At 36.5% G+C, this 27,543-nt stretch overlaps 1 protein-coding gene across 1 annotated transcript in view; it reads left to right on the top strand.

The window, feature by feature from the left end:
• MEOX2 (mesenchyme homeobox 2) overlaps positions 1–19,307 on the top strand; it is a 129,170-nt gene extending 109,863 nt beyond the window's left edge. Inside the window, exon 3 of the mRNA XM_053714115.1 lies at positions 17,239–19,307. Within this exon, the coding sequence (XP_053570090.1) occupies positions 17,239–17,463 (225 nt within the window). The 3' untranslated portion in view covers positions 17,464–19,307. The remainder of the gene's footprint in view (positions 1–17,238) is intronic.
• Positions 19,308–27,543: the final 8,236 nt, after the last annotated feature.

The raw sequence follows: 27,543 nt of genomic DNA, 5'->3' as shown, positions 1-27,543 counted from the left end.
ACTTAATATACATCTGATTAATCATTATTGGGTCAGAAACATTGCATTAAACACAAATATATCACATGAAATTACACTGTTGGAGATTTGTCTTCCTTTTCCTTGAAAGTAAAGAGTTCCACACATAAATCAATCAATAAAATAAATAAATAAATTGAGGGGAGAAAAAACCAAACAAGAGTGACAAAAAAAAAAAAAAAGGATTGCCCTACCTTCACAAAAACCCCTTCCAAATTGGTTGCAAATTGGTCAAGCTGGGGACCTCCAGCTCCACAACACAATACCTGTCTTGTATGCTTTTAACTATTCAATAAAGAAGATACTTTTTCTTACCTGGTGCTGTGGACTTTTGATTGTATCATGCTATTATAGCTAGTATCAAATTGTTCTATTATCATTTTGTTTTTAACAAGTTCTAATAATTTTTTGAAACTGGGCGATTTCTGTGACTTCCAACTGGAGAAAATTACATTTTGACCATATAATATATCGAAATTGATTAATTTTGCCTTACTAGGTCCCCCCTCATGACTTTTCATAAAGATAATATCTTATATGGTTATCTCAATCTTGAGACTCAATATTTTGGAGATCTACTGTGAGATCATAGCCCAGAATTTTTTAATTTTTGGACATAGTCCTTAACAATGTGTAATATTTGCATTTGGGAGGTTGCATATATAACAAGCCACTGTTATAGCCTGGTTTTATTTTGTAAGCATGACTGGAGTGATATAGGTAAAATGTAACAGCTTTAAATGAGACTCACGCCACAACAAGAAAAGCGTAGCTTTATCTGCTCGTTCAATGCTTAATAATCAGGTCATCGCCCACTGGATGAATCTCCTTTCTCCATTTTGAAGTTAATTTAGTGGTATTGCTCTTTCCTTCTTTTATAAGAATTAGCCTGTACCAGTATAAAATTGAGAAGTTATCATTTTTAAATAGATGTATCCCTGCTTCTATATCTTTCCATTGTTGTGGTGTCGATTTTAATTTATGTGAGGTACAATAATGTCTGGCTTGGAGAAAAGCAAATAATCTTTTATTGTCAATATTAAACTGTTGTTTGATCTGATCAAAGGACTTCGTATTGGTCCAATTAGGTTCAAGTATTTGAGCCGTGTATTCTAAACCTTGCTGTTTCCATTGTTTAAAAATATTTGAGCTCATCCCCTCTGAGAAATGGGGGTTACCCATTAATGAAAGAAATTTAGAGAAATTAGGGAGGACATCTAGGGATTTACAAGCCTTTTGCCAGGCAATGATGGCATTTTTGAAAACTATCATTTTTTTAATAATATCTGGTAGTTTTTTCACTGATATATGAATTAATGCCTTCCACACAAAGGGAGTTAGCATGTTTTCTTCAATATCTTTAAGCATGAAGTGATCTTTTACTGTTATCCAATCCGTAACTATTAAACCCCACCATGTTTAGTAATTGACTTAAACGATATATGGACATTTTAGCTTTTCCCTTCCCCCAAAACCCCCCCACAAAAGCTTTATGTAAAATTTGAATATGTGAGTATTTTATTAATAGTGGTAGATTTTGTAGGAAATATAACAACTTGGAGAAGGCTACCATTTTAATCAGATTTATTTTAGCCATACGTGTAAAGAGTAGGGAAGACCATCTCCCTAAGTCCATACAAATTGTATTAATGATTTCAGGATAATTCAGTGCATACCAATTTTTGGGGGATCTAGAAATATTGATACCTAAATATTTTATTTGTGATTGGGTGTCTTTAAAGATAGAATATGAGCTAGATTGTTTGTTTATCCACAAGAACTCTGATTTTTCCATATTTACTCTATATCCTGTGAAGGCACTAAGGTCCTTGAAGATTTGACTAAGAATAGGGATATTTATTCTTGTATTGCTAATGAATATCAGTAGGTCATCCGTATACAGAGCTACTTGTAGTTCTTTTATATATGCAAAAACAGGAGAAAGATAGAGAGGATGAGTAATCCTCACATAAAGATAGGGAATTCAGCACTCTCCACACATAGATAGTCCTAAAAATATATAAATATATAAAGTTACGCAGAAACTGTTCCACTAATTCTAGTTTTGACTTTCATGCTAAAAAAATGAAAGAGAGATTTGTGGCCCGAGTTTTCTCCCAAAAAATAGTTAAAAACTTACTGAATCGAGAGAGAAAACTCAAAAGAGAAGATATTATGTTCTCTAAAAGTGATAAAGCAGTTGAACAATCTAATCTCAGATTTATTACACAATTTAACTGCCATTTGGACAAAATTTGCTATATTTGGCAAAAATTTGGCACTTTTTACTTGCTGATAAAAATTTGGCAGGGAAAGTAGGGGATCGTCCATTGTTGACTTCCAGAAAAGCTTTGAGTCTTAAAGACTGTTTAGCAAAAAGTCATTTTGTTAAAACTCCTAAACAGAATTGGCTTACAATGCATCAGTCCCATATAGGTAGTTTTCCTTGTGGAAATTGCGTGTCTTGTGGTTAATATTGTTAGAACCAATAGCTTTTCTACTGGAGGTAAGATTTTTCGAATTAATCATCCAATTAACTGCCAAACTTTTGGAGTTGTCTATCTTTTGTTTTGTCCTTGTCCTATGTTTTACGTAGGAAAGACAAAATGACAACTCCTTGACAGAGTAAGGGAACATTGTGATGATGTTAAAAATAATAAAGAGACTAGCAGTGTTGCACGACATTTTCAAACCTGTCACAATTCGAATTTTGAGTTACTCAAATTCATTGGCATTGATATTGGTCTAACACATAAGAGGGGAGGAGATCAGGATAAATGTCTCCTCCAAAAAGAAACAGGCTGGATTTACCGTTTACACATGTGTGCACCTATTGGTTTGAATGAAAAATTTGAATTCGCTTCTTTTTTATAACATCTACTGATGTTTCTAATGTCTATTTATAGAAACTTTAAGGACAACATTTGTTTATCTTTCTTCCCACTTTTTTTCAAGTGTATAATATACACTCTTGTATACATTTTGGATTTGACTAATCTGCTTAAATTTACTTTTTTCTTGGGTTGTATGGTGCGTTTGGATACTAATTAATATAAGCTCTAAGAAGGCATTTTGAGTTAATGGTATTAGTGGCTGTTCATTTCTATATATATATATATATATATATATATATATATATATATATATATATATATATATATTCTTTACCAGTTGGGTTTGTCTCCAGATCTACGGATTAGAACCTTTTTCTCCTCAAGTCTCTTGGTTTTGGCCTGGAAATTAAAACATTATCTTTACATAGATAATTTTAAGCTTTAATTAGCCTTAGTTTCCAATATATGTGGTTATTCCCCCATTTAGGCGAGTGGACTAAGACTTACTTAGGATGAGTCAGCTAGGTATATTGAATTTTTGGGTCTTAGGTTCGATTCCGTCCTTTTGCAGATACTTTAACTATTCTAAGTACTTCCTATGTATCCCGCATTTTTTTAATAGAATATAGCAAAAGAAGTATACGAATTTATTTCTTAGCACTTTGTCCTTGCTAACACAACTTTTGAATGTTTATAAAGCCCTTTGTCTGCATTCTCTGAGTCCGGGAAAACGCCTTCACCTGTTGTTATCGTCCCTAACATTATTAGTTTAGGATTTGCATGCTTTTAATTTGCACTACTTACTTTATTTGCAACAAATTTATATATTTCAAAATGTATATTTTTTGTAATTAACTTTAATTTTAATCTGTTTCAATACGTTCATCATTTCTCGGAGGCGTGTTTTGTTTAGCCTATAAAAGGCTCAGGTTTCTACAATGACATCAGCCCTGAGGAAGTCAGTCAAGGGGATGAAACGCACGTAGGCAGCAGCTGATCTCTCTGATGAGACACCTACCTGTGGGATTCGTTATTCTCTGTTTTAAACTTCATGGAGTTCGTTTGCTTGGAGCAATTGGTTGGTTGATTGTACTTTGCTTTTCTTGTGCACACCTCGATGAAGCTGTGAATCACGGAGTCATTACTTTATTACATCTGAGACTGTGAATGTTTGGATTTTAAGGCAGTGGAAACTCCCTCTTTCCTACCACATGATAAATGGATGCCTGGACATTTGCCTCACTATATCACAGCCACAAAGAAAGACTGATCATCTACATGAACTTTCTCATTAATTGTGTCATTTTGTTCAAAAGTTTTTCTTTGGTACCTGGAAACTGGGTCATTTATATTTTACAGCTTACGATCTCTGCACTTATACCATATCCCTTCCTAAACACATAGATCCTTTATATATATCATGACAGTACTTACCCTTCACTTTGGGACTGCCCTCTGATTGTGGTGTTGTGTTTAGTTATCTGTATTAGATTCCAGTGTTTTGCTGCATCTGTTATTACAACTTTTAATTGAAAAAATCTGAAGTTTGTTGATTTATGCATATTTGTGTATTATTGGCTTTATATGTATTCTATTGGTTTTATTTGGGAGTTTACTACATAGATCCTCAAATTGTTATCATGACAACATATCCCTTACATGTATTTCTTTGGGGTTGTCTTCTGATAGAGGTGTAGATTTTCTCCTCTCTGAAGCTTTTTTCTAAGCCTGATTATTTTTACACTTATGTTCTATTCCCTAAGAGACGTCTCTCATTGATGTCATGAATAATTTGTGGGTGATTTTGCAATAAAATGTTAGTGCTTTAAACGCATGCCAGTCTCAAGTTTTGTTCTCTGTCTCTACCAAGCTCTACATTTGCCACTTGAATACATTTTTGCAGATCCTTTCTTTATATATTTATATATTTTTAGGACTATCTATGTGTGGAGAGTGCTGAATTCCCTATCTTTATGTGAGGATTACTCATCCTCTCTATCTTTCTCCTGTTTTTGCATATATAATATATGGGAGAAATAGTCTAATGTAATAAGGACTTTTCTATATCTAGAAAAAGAGGATCTATGTTGCACGAACCCTGTCTGATCAGGATAAATCAGTTCCATTAAAAGATTTTCATTCTTCTAGCTAGGATTTTTGAGGTTTTTGTTCTTTTTACAAATTAGTGTAATAAATGATATTGTGAAATTTTTAGATATTTTTCCCTTTTGAATATAGTAAAAATTGAACAGGTCAAGAAGTGGTCCTTTAATCTGATCCACAAGGATCTTATAATATTCGGCAGGGATATCCTAGATACAAGGTGCGCCTATAATACAAGGCAAAGGACAGATACCTGTATAAAATGTATTTAACAACACATATAAAATAATATCATGGATCCATGTAACAAAAACCTTATAGGTTACATTTAAGATTAATAAAAAAAGGAAATGACAATGATAGTGTTAAATCTTAAAACCTTCTACAAAAACACATATCAAGTCCAGAAGATGTAGTGATATCCTACTTTTGCAAATGGTTATTTCAATATAAAAATGATTTCCTTAAGCCAATAAGTCTATTATTAGTCCAATATAAGATTGTGTTCCTGATCCAATAAATAGGGCTTTTAAAAAAACGTTATATCCTTGAGGGATAGTGAGTGCCTCACAAAAGAAAAATGGTGTCAAGTAAAAAATGATGTGTACAAAATATAAAAAATATATTAATAATAATAAAAATAAAAAATAAATATGTGTACAAGTGAAAAAAATCTGGTGATATCAAAAAAGTGCAAAAATCCAAAAATGATTGTAAAATACACAATTAGAAACCAAAATGTAAAAGTGCAAAATGAATAATGAGGTGTCAACGAACACCAAATGTATAATTAGCTCCAGTGATGAGCTTGAGTAAGATATTCCCTCTTAGTTATAATCCTCTGAGTGGGAATTGAAAGCTGAGGAAAATGCTGAAGAAAAGATCCGGTTTTATCCAAAGATTTTCCTTAAAGTGCTTAAGTGTTTATACCTGTGGAAAAAAAAGTTGCAACATAGTGCAATAATGCTAAAATCTTGTATAAATTATCAGTGTGAAGCTTATCATAAATGTCAATGCATTTTGGCCCTCTATTAGACCTTTATCAAGACTATAGTCAAACTCAGAAATTATTTCTGTAATTTCTGTCTTTCTTACCCCTTTACTAATAATCGCTTCTATTACATTAGTTCCTCTCACCCGTTTGATCGAATTTGCTAGGTATTTGCCTGTCTTACCACCACACCTGTAAAATTATGCACTAGCCTTTACTGCCTCTTGGTATACTGTTTGTGTTAAGTGGATTTCTCTTTCCTTTTTTGCTTGAAGATATTTATCCCAGTTCTTTTTTTCAGGCTTTAGTAGATATGTATTATATGTATTACGTAATTGATTCGCTAATTGCATGTTCCTTGCACTCACATAGACATGCTTTGATTTCTCCTGTTAACACAGCTTTTGAAGCTTCCCAGTATATTTCTAGGTTCGATACAGAGTTCTCATTAAAGGTTCTAAATTGTAACCAAGCGCTCTGTAACCAGTTGGTAAATTTAATGTTTGAGAGTAGATATTTGGGAAAGATAAAGTTGTTTGACTGAGGTATCGACAGTCTCAGTGGGATGTTCAATGCTATGGGGACATGATCAGATACGAGTATTGGATTAATAGTCACTTTTATATTAATATTAAGCATTTTTTCATTTATCAGGAACATGTCAATCCTAGAAAAGGACTTGTGCGTTTTTGACTCACAAGTGTATTCTCTCTGGTCTGGATTCTGAATCCTCCATATATCTTTTAGGTTTAGGGACAGCCTACATTTTCTAAGGATTGTAATTCCCCTATGATGTATTCCGTGTGATTTTTTATTTCTGTCTGTTCTATTCATTGAAACTCCAAAAGAAAGGGTGCTCCAGCCTTTGCAGTTTAAAGTAAAATGACCTTTATTGTGCCATGGTCCAGAAAACAAACTGTTCTATTAATTGGTAACTGGGCAATTAGGTTAAAATCTCCCCCTACAATAAGGTTGCTATATGTAAATTCTGTCAGTTTTTTTGTTATTTTATCCCAAAATAATTTTTCTAGTGTATTAGGACCATAAATATTGCAGAGAAAAAAAATCTCTGGTTTCTTATTTGGATTTGAATTATTATATATCTGTCATCTACATCTATATCCTTGCTAATTATTTCGTACTTAAGTTCTTTGTGTAGTAATATGGCTACCCCTTTTTTCCTGTTTGTGCTCGATGTGGCGTTGAATTCTCCTACCCAATTGGTTTTCAATTTAGCTAACTCTTTGGGTTGTAGGTGTGTTTCCTGCAGAAACTCTATTTGGGTTTTTAGGCTTCTAATATGTTTCAAAATCTTTTTTCTTTTAATCGGGGATTCCACGCCTCTAATGTTCCAAGAAACCAAAATTATTAAAGTCATATTCTATCAATAATTGATATAATACTTATGAGGAGGTAGGGGAGGTAGGGCAAAAGCAGAGAGAAAAGAGAGAGAAGGGAAGAAAAAAAATGGAGGGGTTGCATAAGCAAAGAAACACAATCGATTAAGTAATTTGATTCAACCATATTTAACAGTTATAACTCTTTGGGGAATTTATTTGCTTCTTCTGCTTATGTAAATGTTAATATTTCTCCCTCTTTTTTAACTTTCAGTATGGCAGGATAAATCAAAGAAGTCCTGAAAAATGAGTATACGGTTTTCACCCAGTTTTACTTTTTTCAGTTTTTTTGTAATGAAATACAATATCTCACTTGTCCTGATAGCTTAGCATTTTTACTATTACTGGTCTTATGATATTTTTGTTGTCTGTTCTCTATTCAGCTGACCAATCCTGTGGGCTCTTTCAATAAATATTGGGGTTTTACTTTTGGTCACCTCTAAAAGTGAGGGAAGTTCCTCAGACATAAAGTTTATGAGACTGGCGGATTCAATTGATTCTGGAATACCAATAATCCGTAGATTATTATGTCTTGAGCGGTCATCAAGCTCAACAATCTTAGATTGTAATTTTGAAATCAGTGAGTCTTGCCGTTGGTTTATTTTTTCTCGTTTATTGGATTTGTCTTCTAATTCAGAAATTTGTGTTTCCGCCTCACTCAATCGTTTGTTAAACTGTTGAACATCTCCAGTTAATCGAGATAAATTCTGAATTAATTTATCAAGTTGGGGCGAATGAATTTGAGTTCTTTTTTTAAAGCCTCAAATTGGGGAGCTATAAAATCTGATATTTCTTCTGCTAAAGATTGAGAGCCTTGGTCAGCCATAAGAGTGTCAGAGAGGTCCAGAAGATTGTCCAGCTGAATGCTAGCATTGGATTTAGATTTTTTTATCTTTGTCTCTGGTGTCTTTAGACTTTGGTAGTGTATTTAAAGGACCTGACTTGGATGAGGTCACAAACCTCTCCATACACCTATCACTAAAGAGAAGAAAAAAAAAAAGTTCTGTGAAAGGGAGGGAGAGTGTGTGTATTTTGAGGGGCCAAGTATGTAGTGATAAGGCAAATATGAAATGACACAGGCGTAGAAGTCAAGCTTACTAAGGAGAGTGAGAGGTGAGAAAATGTTTTGTGTATTGGTATAGGTAAAATGGTGCAAGGATTGCCTGTAAGAAAGGGGCACAGGTGGTGGTGATGGGAGATGCAGGTCTTTGGGCATGTGGGGGGGGGGTGAGAGAGAGAAAAGAAAAAGTGTAGAAATCAAGCTTCCTAAGGAGAGTGAGAAGTGAAAAAATGTGTTGTGTATTGATGAAGGGAAAAATTATGCAAGGAATGCATGTAATAAAGGGGCACAGGCAATTCTGGCACATAATACAACAGCTCAATATTACTTCTTAAATGCCAATGAGTTTATTATACTCACAATTTAAGAGCCTGTGCCTTCCCCCCCCCATCCTCCTGATGACACAGACTATGTTAACTCTCCTCCATGATATCCTGCCTCCCTGTACTTGCCCCCGCAGCTTATATTTGTTTCCAGCAGATGTAAGGCAAAACAATCTGCAGGGGCAGGCAGGCAGGCAGGCCAAAGATACAGTAGCAATAATAAACCAAATTAAAAGAAAAGAAGAAATATGTAGTACCTGTGGCCAGTTAAACTATGTAGGCCATGATTAAACTTCTCACTTGGATGCAGGTTTTTGCTCCAAATCCAGAGGCTCTTCCACTTGAGCCGTGCTTCCACAAAAAATGGCACCAAAGAGCAGAACGACTACAAAGAGGTCTAGTAATGCACCTGGTTCTGTGACTAGGGGGAGTTGGTGGTATAGCCGATTCAATGTCACTTCTGGTGAGGCGCATGTAACGCATGTATGGAAGCTCCTATATGAATTTTTTGTTAGCGTTGCTCTTAGATTTATAGGGAAATTGAACAGGAACGTTTTCTCTCATAGATATAAAAGCAGCAATTTAAAACTATTTTTTTTTTCTCATATTTTAGCTTTTTAAATTAATTTTTAATAAAAAAATAAATGTTCCAGCACAACTGATACCTAAGCATCAGTTACTCACTTACTAATAAATATAAATGGGCAAATGTCTGGTACATTCTTTAAAACTGTTAACTTTCCTTTTATATAATATACCATTTAAATATTACAATTTTAATGTTGGTTCCCAGTATTTGTTTGTTGATATCAATAGGCTGCATTTTGATTTAGTAGAATTTGTCAGGCAAAAAAAATCTATTGGCTGAGACTTTTTCAGCTCTTTTTTTTTTTGGCCGAAATGGCCACTTTTAGATTTAACGTGATCACAATAGTTAGCTTTTAGCTTTTTCCTGCACCCTGATTGTGTTTTTGGATCCTCTATTATTATTATTATGGGACCCAAAACATTTTTGCCAATCACAATTCATTTTCGAGAGACTTTTCAACACCTTTTGACTTTTTAAATTCGACACCTCAAAGCACTTGAGAAAACCCCAGAATGGCATATCAGAAATCTTTGCAACTATTCCAAGACTAGTTTAAAACAGTCTATTATCTTGCATACTCTCTGAAATGTCCATGGGAGACGTTGTAGATGTGTATTAACATACATTGGGGCCTAGTTATCAAGCCGTCAACCTCAAATACGCTGGAATTCCGCAGCGTATTTATGGCGAGGCTGATTCGCCTTAGTTATCAAAGGCTAGAGACCGGCAAAAGTAGAATTTTGTGACGTAAGCTTCGATCCGCCGGACTCAGTCCGACACAGATCGATTCTTACGTCACTCCAGATGTTCACAATCTGACTACTTTTGCTAGTTATCAAAAAACTAGCAGGTACGCTCGGCACTTTTCCGGCCCAGCGTACCTGGTTTTCAATCCGCCGCCCTGGAGGATCCCATAGGAATCAATGGGAGTCTGACCATAGCGAAAGTACAAGTTTGCTGCTGCCAGATATCCCATTGATTTCTACTGGAGCTGTCTACACCTAACACCCTAACATGTACCCCGAGTCTAAACACCCCTAAGCTGTCCCCCCCCTACACCGCCACAACTAAATAAATGTATTACCCCCTAAACCGCCGCTCCCGGAGCCCACCGCAAACTACTCTATACATATTAACCCCTAAACCACCGCTCCCTGACCCCGCTGCAACTATAATAAATGTATTAACCCTAAACCACCGCTCCTGGACACCGCCGCAACCTACATTATACCTAGTAACCCCTATCCTGCCCCCCTATACCGCCGCCCTCTATAATAAAGTTATTAACCCCTATCCTGCCGATCCCGCACCTCGCCGCAACTAAATAAATAGTTTAACCCCTAAACCGCTGCTCCCGGACCCTGCCACAACCTATATTAAATTTATTAACCCCTAATCTGCCCCCCTACACCGTCGCCACCTATAATACATTTATTAACCCCTATCCTGCCCCCCACTACACCGCCGCCACTGTAATAAATTTATTAACCCCTAAACCTAAGTCTAACACTAACCCTAACACCCCCCTAACTTAAATATTAATTAAATAAATCTAAATAATATTTCTATTATTAACTTAATTAATCCTATTTAAAACTAAATACTTACCTGTAAAATAAACCCTAATATAGCTACAATATAACTAATAATTATATTGTAGCTATATTAGGATTTATTTTTATTTTACAGGTAACTTTCAATTTATTTTAACTAGGTACAATAGCTATTAAATAGTTATTAACTATTTAATAGCTACCTAGCTAAAATAAAGAGAAATTTACCTGTAAAATAAAAACTAACCTAAGTTACAATTACAATTAACACTACACTATACTTAAATACATTATTCCTATTTAAAACTAAATACTTACCTGTAAAATAAACCCTAAGATAGCTACAATGTAATTAATAATTACATTGTAGCTATTTTAGGAATTATATTTATTTTACAGGTAACTTTGTATTTAGTTTAGCTAGTTAGAATAGTTATTAAATAGTTATTAACTATTTAATAACTACCTAGCTAAAAGAAATACAAAATTACCTGTAAAATAAATCCTAACCTAAGTTACAATTAAACCTAACACTACACTATCATTAAATTAATTAAATAAATTAACTACAAAAAACTACAATTTAATACAATTATAATTATAAACTAACTAAAGTACAAAAAATAAAAAAAGCTAAGTTACAAAAAACAAAAAAATATGATACAAACATTTTAAAAATATTACAACAATTTTAAGCTAATTACACCTAATCATAACAAAGCCCCGCAAAATAAAAAAATTCCCTACCCTATTCTACATTAAAAAAGTTCAAAGCTCTTTTACCTTACCAGCCCTTAAAAGGGCCTTTCGTGGGGCATGCCCCAAAGAATTTAGCTCTTTTGCCTGTAAAAGAAAAATACAACCCCCCCCAACATTAAAACCCACCACCCACATACCCCTAATCTAACCCAAACCCCCCTTAAAATAACCTAACACTAATCCCCTGAAGATCATCCTACCTTGAGTCGTCATCACTCAGCCGAGCAGCGATGATACCGAAGAGGAGATCCGGAGCGGCAGAAGTTATCCTCCAAGGGGCGCTGAAGAAATCTTCCATCCGATGAAGTGATCCTCCAGTTGGCGCTGAAGAAGTCTTCCATCCGGGCGATGTCATCTTCCAAGCGGCGCTGAAGAAGTCTTCTATCCGGGCGATGTCATCTTCCAAGCGGGGTCTTCAATCTTCAATCTTCATCCCACCGACGCGGAACATCCTTCCTTCCCGACGGACTACCGACGAATGAAGGCTCCTTTAAGGGACGTCATCCAAGATGGTGTCCCTTCAATTCCGATTGGCTGATAGGATTCTATCAGCCAATCAGAATTAAGGTAGGAAAAATCTGATTGGCTGATTGAATCAGCCATTCAGATTGAAGTTCAATCCGATCAGCCAATAGAATGCAAGCTCAATCTGATTGGCTGATTGGATCAGCCAATCGGATTGAACTTCAATCTGATTGGCTGATTCGATCAGCCAATCAGATTTTTCCTACCTTAATTCCGATTGGCTGATAGAATCCTATCAGCCAATCGGAATTGAAGGGACGCCATCTTGGATGACGTCCCTTAAAGGAGCCTTCATTCGTCGGTAGTCCGTCGGGAAGGATGTTCCGCGTCGGCGGGATGAAGATTGAAGATTGAAGACCCCGCTTGGAAGATGACATCGCCCGGATAGAAGACTTCTTCAGCACCGCTTGGAAGATGACATCGCCCGGATTGAAGACTTCTTCAGCGCCAACTGGAGGATCACTTCATCGGATGGAAGATTTCTTCAGCGCCCCTTGGAGGATAACTTCTGCCGCTCCGGATCTCCTCTTCGGTTCCATCGCTGCTCGGCTGAGTGAAGACGACTCAAGGTAGGATGATCTTCAGGGGATTAGTGTTAGGTTATTTTAAGGGGGGTTTGGGTTAGATTAGGGGTATGTGGGTGGTGGGTTTTAATGTTGGGGGGGTTGTATTTTTCTTTTACAGGGAAAAAAGCTGAATTCTTTGGGGCATGCCCCACGAAAGGCCCTTTTAAGGGCTGGTAAGGTAAAAGAGCTTTTTTAATTTAGAATAGGGTAGGGCATTTTTTTATTTTGGGGGGCTTTGTTATTTTATTAGGGGGCTTAGATTAGGTGTAAGTAGCTTAAAATTGTTGTAATATTTTTAAAATGTTTGTAACTTATTTTTTTTGTTTTTTGTAACTTAGCTTTTTTTATTTTTTGTACTTTAGTTAGTTTATGTAATTGTATTTAATTGTAGTTATTTGTAGTTAATTTATTTAATTCATTTAATGATAGTGTAGTGTTAGGTTTAATTGTAACTTAGGTTAGGATTTATTTTACAGGTAATTTTGTATTTATTTTAGCTAGGTAGTTATTAAATAGTTAATAACTATTTAATAACTATTCTAACTAGCTAAAAGAAATACAAACTTACCTGTAAAATAAATATAATTCCTAAAATAGCTACAATGTAATTATTAATTACATTGTAGCTATCTTAGGGTTTATTTTACAGGTAAGTATTTAGTTTTAAATAGGAATAATTTATTAAAATATAGTGTAGTGTTAGGTGTAATTGTAACTTAGGTTAGTTTTTATTTTACAGGTTAATTTCTCTTTATTTTAGCTAGGTAAGCTATTAAATAGTTAATAACTATTTAATAGCTATTGTACCTAGTTAAAATAAATTGAAAGTTACCTGTAAAATAAAAATAAATCCTAAGATAGCTACAATATAATTATTATTTATATTGTAGCTATATTAGGGTTTATTTTAAAGGTAAGTATTTAGTTTTAAATAGGATTAATTTAGTTCATAATAGAAATATTATTTAGATTTATTTAATTAATATTTAAGTTAGGGGGTGTTAGGGTTAGTGTTAGACTTAGGTTTAGGGGTTAATAATTTTATTACAGTGGCGGCGGTGTAGTGGGGAGCAGGATAGGGGTTAATAAATGTATTATAGGTGGCGACGGTGTAGGGGGGCAGGATAGGGGTTAATAAATTTAATATAGGTTGCAGCAGGGTCTGGAGCGGCGGGTTAGGGGTTAATACATATATTATAGTTGCGGCGGGGTCAGGGAGCGGCGGTTTAGGGGTTAAAGTATTTATTTAGTTGCGGCGAGGTCCGGGATCAGCAGGATAGGGGTTAATAACTTTATTATAGAGGGCGACGGTATAGGGGGGCAGGATAGGGGTTACTAGGTATAATGTATGTTGCGGCGGTGTCCGGGAGCGGCGGTTTAGGGGTTAATACGTTTATAAGAGTTGCGGCGGGGTCTAGGAGCGGCGGTTTAGGGGTTACTAACTTTATTGAGTTGGGGGGGCTCCGGGGGCGCCGGTATAGGGGGTAGAACAGTGTAGTTTAGTGTGGGTGCTTAGTGACAGGCTAGCAAGAAAGCTGTAAAAAAGCCGAAGAGCAGCGAGATCGGATGAGTGATAACTATCACAGTCCGCTGCTCATCGCCCCGTACTTGGTGCGTGGCTTTTTGACAGCTTTTTTGATAACTTAGGCAAATTTTTGCAGGTCCGCGGCGGCGATGTGAGGCGAGCTTAGGCGGGCGAATTGGGCCGGCGAAGGCAGGTAAAGTAGACACGTTGATAACTACCCCCCATAGTATTAATTAATTAAAGCTCTATTTATCACTATTGTACAGGTCATTTACAGGGGACAGGGCACACATTTACACATTTATAAGTTCATATACTGTACCTATGTAAATGTGCTGAGGAAGTAATATCTTATACAGCTAATGGAATCTGCATGAAAGTTAAAGTTAAATGCTGCAGAGTAACCTCATTCTGTGAACATCTATGACTATAGCATGTTGCAAGGGAGCTAGCTCATGCTATACACTTACTTTATAGTACCGTTAAAATCTAGAATAGGAAGATATCATATAAATGTCATAGAAACCTGTATTCTCCATATTGTTTTAACATCACATGCATTTACAATCAATGAATTGATATATTGTAAAAAAAAACAATATTAAAAGTAAGAATAGCAATAAAAGGGATTGAGCAATTATGCTCAGTGTGCCCATCATGCTAAAATACGAATGGCGTTCAGATGATTTAGCAGTGATTAGGATGGATTCAGATTTCAATAGGTTTGTCTCACACATGTAAATGAGCATTTTCCTTCCACAGTGAACAAAGGAGTTAAAGGGGCAGTCAAGTATAAAAAAATATTTCATGATTCAAATAGGGCATGTCATTTTAAACAACTTTCCAATTTACTTTAATCACCAATTTTTGCTTTGTTCTCTTGGTATTCTTAGTTGAAAGTTAAACCCAGGAGGTTCATATGCTAATTTCTTAGACCTTGAAGGCCGCCTTCAAGGAATGTAAAGCATAGGAGAATCTTTGATCCAGAACAGGGGCAAAACTACAGGGGGTGCAGCGGTTGGAATTTTAAAAAACGTTGACCTGCCACTGCCTGCACTGATATCATGTGAGTGTGACATGATGCTTCACTAGTGTCTCTAACTACAGGGGTTAGTGTTTCTGTTTTACCCATTGGTGTTTATGTGTGTGTGTGTGTATGTATGTGACTGTGTGTATTTATGCATGTATGTGTGTATGTTTGTGGAACCAGCAAATTACAAACCTTGTTACTACAGCATGGGGGGGGCGGGGGGTAAACAGTGTCAGTCTATACAGTACCACTATATACAGTACGGGGGGGCTGTACCATGTCAAAGACTACTGTGGTCACTTTATAAAGTACTGGGGCGGGTAGGGTCAGGCCAGCCATCTCACCGGCAGATTACAGACTATGTCACTGACTCACTATATACAGTACTGGTGGGTTAAACAGTGTCACTATATACAGTAATAGGGGGTCAGAACATCTCACAGACTGTGGGCACAGGGTACCTCCTTTTGCAGATATGTAATCTGATTCACATTTTTTTTTTAAATTGCTGCTCTATCTAAATCATGAAATAAACATTTTGGGTTTAGTATCCCTTTAAGCATAGTATAGACAGATTAAGAGTCCTGGACACACTTCCTAAAATAGGGTATAGTTGGTAGGGAGAAATAATGATGTTCTAATGTTTAACATACCAGGCTGAAAAGTTCAAGAAATTTGTCAACCAGGCCATGTTCTTACATAGGAGACAGTCCATAAAAGATGACAAGCAAAAGGGTTAAGCAAAGAGAAGCTCAGTTCAGGATTGGGTCAAATTACAAATAATCAATCTGCAACAGCAGACAGAGACAGGTCAAACTGGTGGTGAAAGTTTAGACAAGAATAGTCATGCAAAAGCAGGTCAAGTGCAGACAAGGATCAATAACAGTAGTGCACCCAGGTAATATCATACAATAATATACAACACTTAGATGTAGCACAATGAAGCTTTAAAGAGACATTAGACACTTAACACACTTCATGCACCTCCCTCTAATTACCTGGGCTTCCATTGTGGAACCTATGTTACACTGCAGGTATCTGAAGGAGAGTTACTGCGCATGTGCAAACACATTAGCACTGGGATACAGTGAAAGCCAGATTACAGCATGGCAGCACCCATGACCAGAGAGAGGCAGAGAAGAACCTCTATACTATGTTTATAAAATGTATTTAGTGGTTAATGTAATTTTAATACCACAAAATATGTGGAATGATGTATAACAGATGACACAGATAGTTAACCAATCAATTCATGAAGTTGTTTCATTGAATGATGAAATACACAAATCGCAAATGGTAACAGCCATTAAAAAATCAGAAGCAACTGGAATTGCAGCCATGACAGATATGATTTATATTTTCTGTGGCAGTGGTCAGATGGTGTTCAACATCTTGTTACTACTGCTTGGAACTAACCCATATTATTAAATGATATGCATATGCTGTATATCACTAGTTAGGGTTTATTAAAACCTCGAGTCAGATACATGGAGCCAAAGATTCCGCTATGTCAGCTATATGCCCAAGAGAGCCTCAGATGCAATTTTATACAAGGTATATGTGCAGACTAATGGTGTAGATTTATTAAGCAGCGGATGCTGCTTTCTACGCCCATTGTTTCAGGCTCACCTGAAACGGAAGGTAAGAAGCAGCGGTCGTAAGACGGCTGCTCCTTAACTTCTCTGCCACCTTTTAGGTGGCGGACTGAAATCATCCTGATCCGATCAGGATGATTGACACCCCCTGCTAGCTGCAAATTGGCCGCAGGTGAGCAGGGGGCAGCATTGCAAAAGCATTAGCATATGCTGTCGGCATTAAGCGAGGTCCGCTCGACCTTTAATAAATCCACCCCTAAGTTTCTACTTATAATTTATAAATATCTTTTTTGACATTAATACATTATCCTGTTATTATCCACTCTTTTTATTATATATATATAAGTATTTTTTTCTTTTTATTTTAAAGGTCAAAGTTTGGTTCCAAAATCGAAGAATGAAATGGAAGCGTGTAAAAGGGGGTCAGCAAGGAGCAGCGGCACGAGAAAAGGAATTGGTAAATGTGAAAAAAGGAACTCTTCTTCCGTCAGAGCTCTCTGGAATTGGAGCAACAACCCTCCAACACACAGCTGATTCTCTAGCCAATGATGATAGCCATGACAGTGATCAAAGCTCTGAACATGCACACTTGTGATTCCAAAAAACTATCAATGTGTTTGTTGCTCAGGAAAGAAATGCCGTATTGCAAGACTTAAATACAAACATGAAGACTCTAGGGAAAAAAACAAAAAACATTTTGTATGCTCTCAGCTAAAACCCTGTTATTTTTCTTAAAGAAGATTTGCATTAAATGTCACATTAATTTGTTAATGGTGCATTGGTTACTATAATGAAAACGGAACTAATTTGGAACATTCCAATACTGCTGAGGCTGATAACTAAGCAATAATTCTTGCTTTAGCTTGCACTGGACTCTACTTAAAAACAACTAACTTTGGTCATTTGTTGAAAAAGAAAGAACAGTGGTAAAATGAATCTCTATAAAACAAATAAACTATTTAGCTCTGTAAATAACTCTTTAGCATTTTCCTGATAATGTTGTTGCCATAAAAAAATCTGCATTAGGAACAATCTTATGCCTGGATTCCAGTCTTGCAGAGAACTCACAGAAGAATATTGGAAAGCGGTTTGGGTGTTTTTTTTTTTTTTTTTTTTTTTTTAAATGATCAATTTCAAGCTATTCCAATAAATCAGGGAATCAAATCAAATTGGGGAAAAACACAAGTTATTTCATTTTTTTTTCTCTTCTTGTTCCCTAATTGGCTAACTGCAAAAGTAAATTTAAAAAAATCAATACAAGAAACAGGGGTATCATATGAGTTTTTAATAGGTCTTCACAAAAGTGAATTATATGGATCTAAAATAAATTGAGACATGGCAGAGAATTAATTTAATATTGATGATGACTGACATTTTTAAGCCTCCAAATACATAAACGAACATTTAAATGATTGTAGTTAATATGTGTACAAGTATTATAGGTTTTTTTTAAAAAATGATGGGCTACATGACAAGTCACTTGCAACTGATAATGCATGGCATGAAATTTAGAGCTCAACCTCACTCAACCAATAACCTACAGTCAGGTATTAAAAATAGTTGGCTTAAATTTTTAACCAAACCAGTTTGCGCCCATCCAATAATTACAGTGGGAAAGGTAATAGCTTGTTCATTGCATTATAAGTCATCAGTTAAATGTTGCACTTGTGACAGTCCAAAATACCCCTGTTCCTTTTAACACTTTAAAAAAAATTGCTGTTATTGTTTTGTGTTGTGTATTCAAAAACACAGAGGGACAGATTACAAGTGGTGTGTTAAATTACTTTTTGGCTTGTGCGCTCAAAGTTAAAATTTATTGTGGCTGGTTTAGTAATTTTATTACAAGTTGAAAGTAAAAAATTAGCATGGGAGTGATAGACTGATGTGTGCTAACTTCAGGATTTCAGATAAATTGACCATGCTAAATCCCCCCCCCCCCCATAGACTTCGATGAGGCACGCTGTAAAAAAATCCTAACAGTTATCACTCACTTGCTAACTGGAAACCGCATTAGACCAACTGTGCTAAACCCAAAGGGAGTTTGGTTTAAAATACTTTAAATTCCTATGTTCTTCACATAATTTATTTTTTATTTTTAAATATATATATATATATATATATATATATATACACATACATATACAGACATAAATAGAGACAGCTATTTTGTATATACAGATATATAAAGAAATATCTATTTAAAAATAAAAATATTTTTTCCTATGTGAAGAACATAGGAATTTCAAGTATTTCCATTAAAAACACATTAAAACACATTGAAAATGAATACATATTATATTGTATGTTTCACAGTATTTGACTGGAAAGGGCTCCAAAGTGTATATATTTGTCTCTATATATGTATATGTGTGTATTTCTGAATGTATATGTGCGCATACATATTTATAGCTCATCAATAAATAACTGGATAAAAGACAAGGAGCAATGAGTAATAGTAAATGGATCATACTCAGATTGGACAAAGGTAATAAGTTGTCACCCAGGGATCAGTACTGGGCCCAGTTCTTTTTAATATTTTTATAAATGACTTAGAACAAGGGTTAGATAGTAACATCTCTATTTTTGCAGATGGTACAAAGTTGTGTAAGGTCATTCGGTCAGTGCAGGATGAAATTACTTTGTAAGGGGATTTACAAATATTGTAAGAATGGGCTGGTAAATGGAAAAGGAGATTTAATATTGGAAAATGTTCTACATTTTGGAAGTAAATATAAGCAGGCAACTTATTATTTAAATTGAACTAGACTTAGAAAAACAGAGGAGAAAAGGGATTTGGGCATACTTATAGATAATAAGCTAAGATAAAAATGGGGCACACTGCAGGGATGTATTAACAGAGGCATTGATGCAAGGGAGGGAAGCATAATTCTGTCACTATGTAAATCCCTTGTAAGACTTCAACTTTAGTATGGAGTGCAGTTCTGGGGACCAATCTCAAAAAAAGACATTGCAAAGTTAGACAAAGTTCAGAGAAGGGCCACAAAACTAATAAGAGGATTGGATAATTTAAATTATTAAGAGGGGTTAGCAAACCTGGGTCTGTTTTCTCTAGGAAAAAAAAGCTTGAGGGTTGATATGATTACTTTATATAAATATATTTATATATAGAAACAGAATTTAGGCATTGCATGTGTTAAAATGTGTCACCTTTTCAATGGGATTAAATTATGCTCAATTGGAGCTTTTATTTTTAATCAGGTAGGATCTGTATAGGTTTAACTTAATGGACTTATGTCTTCTTTCAACCTCATCTACAATGTTACATAAATACACATGTATACAAATACAGCATATAGACATATACAGGGAGTGCAGAATTATTAGGCAAGTTGTATTTTTGAGGATTAATGTTATTATTGAACAACAACCATGTTCTCAATGAACCCAAAAAACTCATTAATATCAAAGCTGAATAGTTTTGGAAGTAGTTTTTAGTTTGTTTTTAGTTATAGCTATTTTAGGGGGATATCTGTGTGTGCAGGTGACTATTACTGTGCATAATTATTAGGCAACTTAACAAAAAACAAATATATACCCATTTCAATTATTTATTTTTACCAGTGAAACCAATATAACATCTCAACATTCACAAATATACATTTCTGACATTCAAAAACAAAACAAAAACAAATCAGTGACCAATATAGCCACCTTTCTTTGCAAGGACACTCAAAAGCCTGCCATCCATGGATTCTGTCAGTGTTTTGATCTGTTCACCATCAACATTGCGTGCAGCAGCAACCACAGCCTCCCAGACACTGTTCAGAGAGGTGTACTGTTTTCCCTCCTTGTAAATCTCACATTTGATGATGGACCACAGGTTCTCAATGGGGTTCAGATCAGGTGAACAAGGAGGCCATGTCATTAGATTTTCTTCTTTTATACCCTTTCTTGCCAGCCACGCTGTGGAGTACTTGGACGCGTGTGATGGAGCATTGTCCTGCATGAAAATCATGTATTTCTTGAAGGATGCAGACTTCTTCCTGTACCACTGCTTGAAGAAGGTGTCTTCCAGAAACTGGCAGTAGGACTGGGAGTTGAGCTTGACTCCATCCTCAACCCGAAAAGGCCCCACAAGCTCATCTTTGATGATACCAGCCCAAACCAGTACTCCACCTACACCTTGCTGGCGTCTGAGTCGGACTGGAGCTCTCTGCCCTTTACCAATCCAGCCACGGGCCCATCCATCTGGCCCATCAAGACTCACTCTCATTTCATCAGTCCATAAAACCTTAGAAAAATCAGTCTTGAGATATTTCTTGGCCCAGTCTTGACATTTCAGCTTGTGTGACTTGTTCAGTGGTGGTCGTCTTTCAGCCTTTCTTACCTTGGCCATGTCTCTGAGTATTGCACACCTTGTGCTTTTGGGCACTCCAGTGATGTTGCAGCTCTGAAAAATGGCCAAAATGGTGGCAAGTGGCATCTTGGCAGCTGCACGCTTGACTTTTCTCAGTTCATGGGCAGTTATTTTGCGCTTTGGTTTTTCCACACGCTTCTTGCGACCCTGTTGACTATTTTGAATCAAACGCTTGATTGTTCGATGATCACGTTTCAGAAGCTTTGCAATTTTAAGAGTGCTGCATCCCTCTGCAAGATATCTCACTATTTTTGACTTTTCTGAGCCTGTCAAGTCCTTCTTTTGACCCATTTTGCCAAAGGAAAGGAAGTTGCCTAATAATTATGCACACCTGATATAGGGTGTTGATGTCATTAGACCACACCCCTTCTCATTACAGAGATGCACATCACCTAATATGCTTAATTGGTAGTAGGCTTTCGAGCCTATACAGCTTGGAGTAAGACAACATGCATAAAGAGGATGATGTGGTCAAAATACTCATTTGCCTAATAATTCTGCACTCCCTGTATACATACACAAATACACATATTTAGACATTTATAGATACATTGGAGGCCTTCCCAGTTTGCCATATACCATATCTGTTTTAACCTTTTTAAAACATTTTAATAATAATATGATATATTTTTTATGAAAAATTGTACAGGGAGTGCAGAATTATTAGGCAAATGAGTATTTTGACCAAATCATCCTCTTTATGCATGTTGTCTTACTCCAAGCTGCATAGGCTCGAAAGCCTACTACCAATTAAGCATATTAGGTGATGTGCATCTCTGTAATGAGAAGGGGTGTGGTCTAATGACATCAACACCCTATATCAGGTGTGCATAATTATTAGGCAACTTCCTTTCCCTTTGGCAAAATGGGTCAAAAGAAGGACTTGACAGGCTCAGAAAAGTAAAAAATAGTGAGATATCTTGCAGAGGGATGCAGCACTCTTAAAATTGTAAAGCTTCTGAAGCGTGATCATCGAACAATCAAGCGTTTCATTCAAAATAGTCAACAGGGTCGCAAGAAGCGTGTGGAAAAACCAAGGCGCAAAATAACTGCCCATGAACTGAGAAAAGTCAAGCGTGCAGATGCCAATATGCCACTTGCCACCAGTTTGGCCATATTTCAGAGCTGCAACATCACTGGAGTGCCCAAAAGCACAAGGTGTGCAATACTCAGAGACATGGCCAAGGTAAGAAAGGCTGAAAGACGACCACCACTGAACAAGACACCCAAGCTGAAACGTCAAGACTGGGCCAAGAAATATCTCAAGACTGATTTTTCTAAGGTTTTATGGACTGATGAAATGAGAGTGAGTCTTGATGGGCCAGATGGATGGGCCCGTGGCTGGATTGGTAAAGGGCAGAGAGCTCCAGTCCGACTCAGAAGCCAGCAAGGTGGAGGTGGAGTACTGGTTTGGGCTGGTATCATCAAAGATGAGCTTGTGGGGCCTTTTCGGGTTGAGGATGGAGTCAAGCTCAACTCCCAGTCCTACTGCCAGTTTCTGGAAGACACCTTCTTCAAGCAGTGGTACAGGAAGAAGTCTTCATCCTTCAAGAAAAACATGATTTTCATGCAGGACAATGCTCCATCACACGCGTCCAAGTACTCCACAGCGTGGCTGGCAAGAAAGGGTATAAAAGAAGAAAATCTAATGACATGGCCTCCTTGTTCACCTGATCTGAACCCCATTGAGAACCTGTGGTCCATCATCAAATGTGAGATTTACAAGGAGGGAAAACAGTACACCTCTCTGAACAGTGTCTGGGAGGCTGTGGTTGCTGCTGCACGCAATGTTGATGGTGAACAGATCAAAACACTGACAGAATCCATGGATGGCAGGCTTTTGAGTGTCCTTGCAAAGAAAGGTGGCTATATTGGTCACTGATTTGTTTTTGTTTTGTTTTTGAATGTCAGAAATGTATATTTGTGAATGTTGAGATGTTATATTGGTTTCACTGGTAAAAATAAATAATTGAAATGGGTATATATTAGTTTTTTGTTAAGTTGCCTAATAATTATGCACAGTAATAGTCACCTGCACACACAGATATCCCCCTAAAATAGCTATAACTAAAAACAAACTAAAAACTACTTCCAAAAATATTCAGCTTTGATATTAATGAGTTTTTTGGGTTGTTTTTCAATAATAAAATTAATCCTCAAAAATACAACTTGCCTAATAATTCTGCACTCCCTGTATATATGTGGGTATTAGTTTATTTTAATATGTTTTTGATGTGTTTTGTGCAACTTGTTTTTAATCCTTACATTTTACTTCAGGTCTGAAGCCACACTAACTTTTCTAGCGTAGTTTCAGCTTTTGCTTGAGAGCAAACTATAACTTTCAACTTGTAATACCAGTACAAACTAGCAGTGTTGTAAAATCCATTAAAGGTGTTGGCTGCACTTGAGTGAAGTTGGTTAACATGCTTTACCATGGATATGTGATAACAAAGTTGTGTGCTAATGGTAACACGGTCAAGTGCAGCCTACACTTTAAAGGATTTCACAAAACCGCTAATTTGCACTGGTATTGCAAGTTGAAAGTTATAGTTAGCACTCAAGCAAAACTTAAACTGCGCTAGAATATTTAGTGAAAGCTGCACTTGAGAGAAGATGGCAGTGTCAACATTTATTTGGTTAATGCAATTTACCATGGACTTGTAAAATCAAAGTTGAGTGATAATGGCAACAAGGTCAAGTGATTTTGGTTATCACGCTCACACTATCATTAGCGCACCACTTGTAATCTGGCCAAGAAGGTGTACAGCAAAGAACCAAAAATTAAACTACTTGAGTGTAGTTTGTGCTCTCCATTAGCAATGTGTTTTAGCATTATCCGACATGTATATTAGTGCTGGCCTTCATGAAAATCTAATTTTTGTGGCAACTTATACACCTGCATTATCCTATATGAATAAATATTAAGCATGGACTTGTAATGCCATTGCAAGGGGTACTCCATACTACTTGAGTTCTGGTGCTAGACTTGCAATCTCGCCCTATGGGACTGATTTATGATGCTGCAAATGCTGCTTTTTCCGCGTGAGCCTTCAGGCTCGCCGGAAATATGTTAAGAAGCAGTGGTCTTAAGACCGCTGCTTCTGAACTTGGTTGCCACCTCTGAGGTGGTGGATAGCAATGATCCAGATCGGATATGATCGAGATTATTGACACCCCCTGCTAGCGACCTATTGGCCGGAATGTGCAGGGGAAGGTATTGCACAAGCATTTCACACAAAATGCTTGTGCAATGTTAAATGTCGACAGCGTATGCTGTCAGCATTTATCAATGTCAGGATCATGTCGACAGCGGATCATGTCCACCCAAACATGATAAATCGGCCCCTTGATGTTTTTATAAACTGATAATGCACAAGAACATTAAAACTAAAATAGCCCTTGAAATAATCAAAACATGACTTTTCAACAATGTTAATGTATAGAATTAAAAAGTTTAAATCTATAAACAAACTGACAGACGTCAGATGGATTGGATTAGCATTGTCAAATTATACTCATTTACAAATTCCTTTAAAACAGCATTAGCGTAAAGGGTCCTCATAAGTTGATCGGCATTGAATGGAATCCAGACCTCCTTTCTTTCTTTCTTTCTTTCTTTCCTTCTTTCTTTCTTTCTTTCTTTCTTTCTTTCTTTCTTTCTTTCTTTCTTTCTTTCTATCATTCTCTTTCTCCAGTTTTCTGGCACATACATGTGTAGTTATAATCTCTTACAAAATAAATAAGTCAGAACGGCATATCATGTTTCTTTTTGTCATCTGATAATAAGGAATATTTTTTTCACAGATATTCAATGTCCAATAAAATAAACAGAAATCACTGTGATATTTGTAACACTCAAAAAATTGGGTTTTTGCAGCAGTTGTAACGATGGTGACAAAAATAATGTTCTATAATGTGTATATTATGGTTATTATTATTATTATCAGGTATTTGTAGAGCGCCAACAGATTCCGCAGCGCTGTAAACATAGTCAGTGTACAAGATAGCTTTTGTAGGGGTCAAGTGGGTAGAGGGCCCTGCCGAGAGTTTCACTGTTGAAGTCGGCTCTTATGAAGCGATCTGTAAACAGCTGGGCCCATAGGCTTACATTCTAAGGGGTTCAAGGGGAAAGCAATGGGTTAGTACGGTTTATCAAAACACTACAACCACCTTAGCTTTACTGCTTCAGAGATCACCTATAAAAAGCATTGGGAAGGACATTTTTACACACATAGGCCTCTATTTATGAAAGTCTGGCGGACCTGATCCGACAGTGCGGATCAGGTCCGCCAGACCTCGCTGAATACGGCGAGCAATACGCTCGTCATATTCAGCATTGCACCAGCAGCTCACAAGAGCTGCTGGTGCAACGCCGCCACCTGCAGACTCACAGCCAATGGACCGCCAGCAGGGGGTGTTAATCAACCCGATGTCTGTCGGCCTGCTCAGAGCAGGCGGACAGGTTATGGAGCAGCGGTCTTTGTGACCGCTGGTTCATAACTGCTGTTTCTGGCGAGCCTGCAGGCTCGCCAGAGACACGGGGCATCAAGCTCCATACGGAGCTTGATAAATATGCCCCATATTGTTAACAAGCATAACATTGCTGCAAACACAGCTGTATAGAAAACAAAATGTTGAGTTTACACCATTCTAGAACAGGGGTGTCAAAACATTTGGAATAAGGGGCCACATTGGAATTTCTATTTCACTTGCAGGACCCATGAACACATTTTGGAAATGGTATTAATTAAAAAAATACCTGCTTCAACAAATTTCTAAAAGCTTTAGGAAGGGACATCATGTTATTTAGCAGGTGCCATAAACTACATATACATTCTTCCAAACATTTACATAACAGATTCCCCTAGAGCCCTGTTTTTCAAACCTGTCACCAGGCCTCTCTAACAGGTCAGGTTTTCAGGATAACCTTGGGTGAGAGCAGGTAAAATAACCATGTTTACTAATCAACTGATTATTTCACCTGTGCTTCAGTTCAGATATCCTCAAAATGTGGCCTGTTAGGGAGACCTGAGACCAGGTTTGAAAACCAGTGCCGTAAAGCAATGATGGCTAACCTTGGCACTCCAGATATTTTGGAACTACATTTCCCATCACACTTAGGCACTCTGCAGTCTAGTTGAGCATCATGGGAAATGTAGTTCTGAAACATCAAGGGTGCCAAGGTTAGCCATCACTGCCCTAGAGATAACAAGAATAATGACATAGGAAAGGAGATGAGTAATATAGTCGCAATTGTCACAATCTGTTGCATTGATGAGTCATGTTGTTCGGCACTCTGTTCATTACAATTAGGGAATGGTGGAGCAGTAGTGTTAAATAACAACGTTCACTGTAAGGTTACAATGCCATAGCCTGGACATAAGCTTATGGTGTCATACAGGTCTGGTGAATGAGCTGATAATTTCTCTATGATTCACTTACCAATATTATGTGGATAAAAAAAGTTATGTGGCCACTGGGCCTTAGGTTGGACTACCCAGCTCAAGTCTTAAGTCTGAAATATGCAAATTCAGCAAAGCCAAAGTTGCACTATGGCTATATGTGTGTGCCTTATACAGTAAAAAGATACATAATAAACACAAGCACATAATGTGTCTGTAATTTGTACAATTGTGTTCAATAAAAAAACTTTTTAACTATTTTTTTGTACAGACTGATTTTGTAAAAAAATGTGTCTGTACAATGTATAAAGTATGCAATTGTAATTATAATGTATTTTAAAATCATATGTTAAATAAATATTTGAAATGTTGAATAAATAACATGATGCATTCATTAGCAAAACTAATTTCATATAAAAAGTAAAAAGTCGATTGAAGGAGAAACATATAACAACACCCTTTTCAAGTTGTTCATGATTCTTTCGTATCTTCTCAGACATAGTGAAATAATTCACATTTAGTTTAAATACTATAAGATAAGAGAAACGGGACTCAGGACAAAATCAAGTAGTTTTGAGATATCAGTCATCCCCAAAGTTTTGGTATATTATAAACCTTATCTATACTATAATCGCGTTTGTAATGTATCCGTCGCCACCCTGCCATTTCCAGAATCCACCTGGATGCAGCGTAGGCAAACCCGAAGCCTTAAAAAAAAAAAAACATACAACCGCACAAAATAACTAAAAAACACGTAACCGCCCATAAGAAATAAAAACAAACAAACAGGTAACCGTCTGCACAAAGTAAAACAAAAAAAAATTAACCCCCCACACAACGTATTAACAAACACCTAAACCGCCAACCCCCACATTGCAAAACAATAAAGTAATTA

The sequence above is a fragment of the Bombina bombina genome, chromosome 5, assembly GCF_027579735.1.
Source record: "Bombina bombina isolate aBomBom1 chromosome 5, aBomBom1.pri, whole genome shotgun sequence".
NCBI classification, from domain to species: domain Eukaryota; kingdom Metazoa; phylum Chordata; class Amphibia; order Anura; family Bombinatoridae; genus Bombina; species Bombina bombina.
This window is presented reverse-complemented; position numbering and strand designations above follow the sequence as displayed.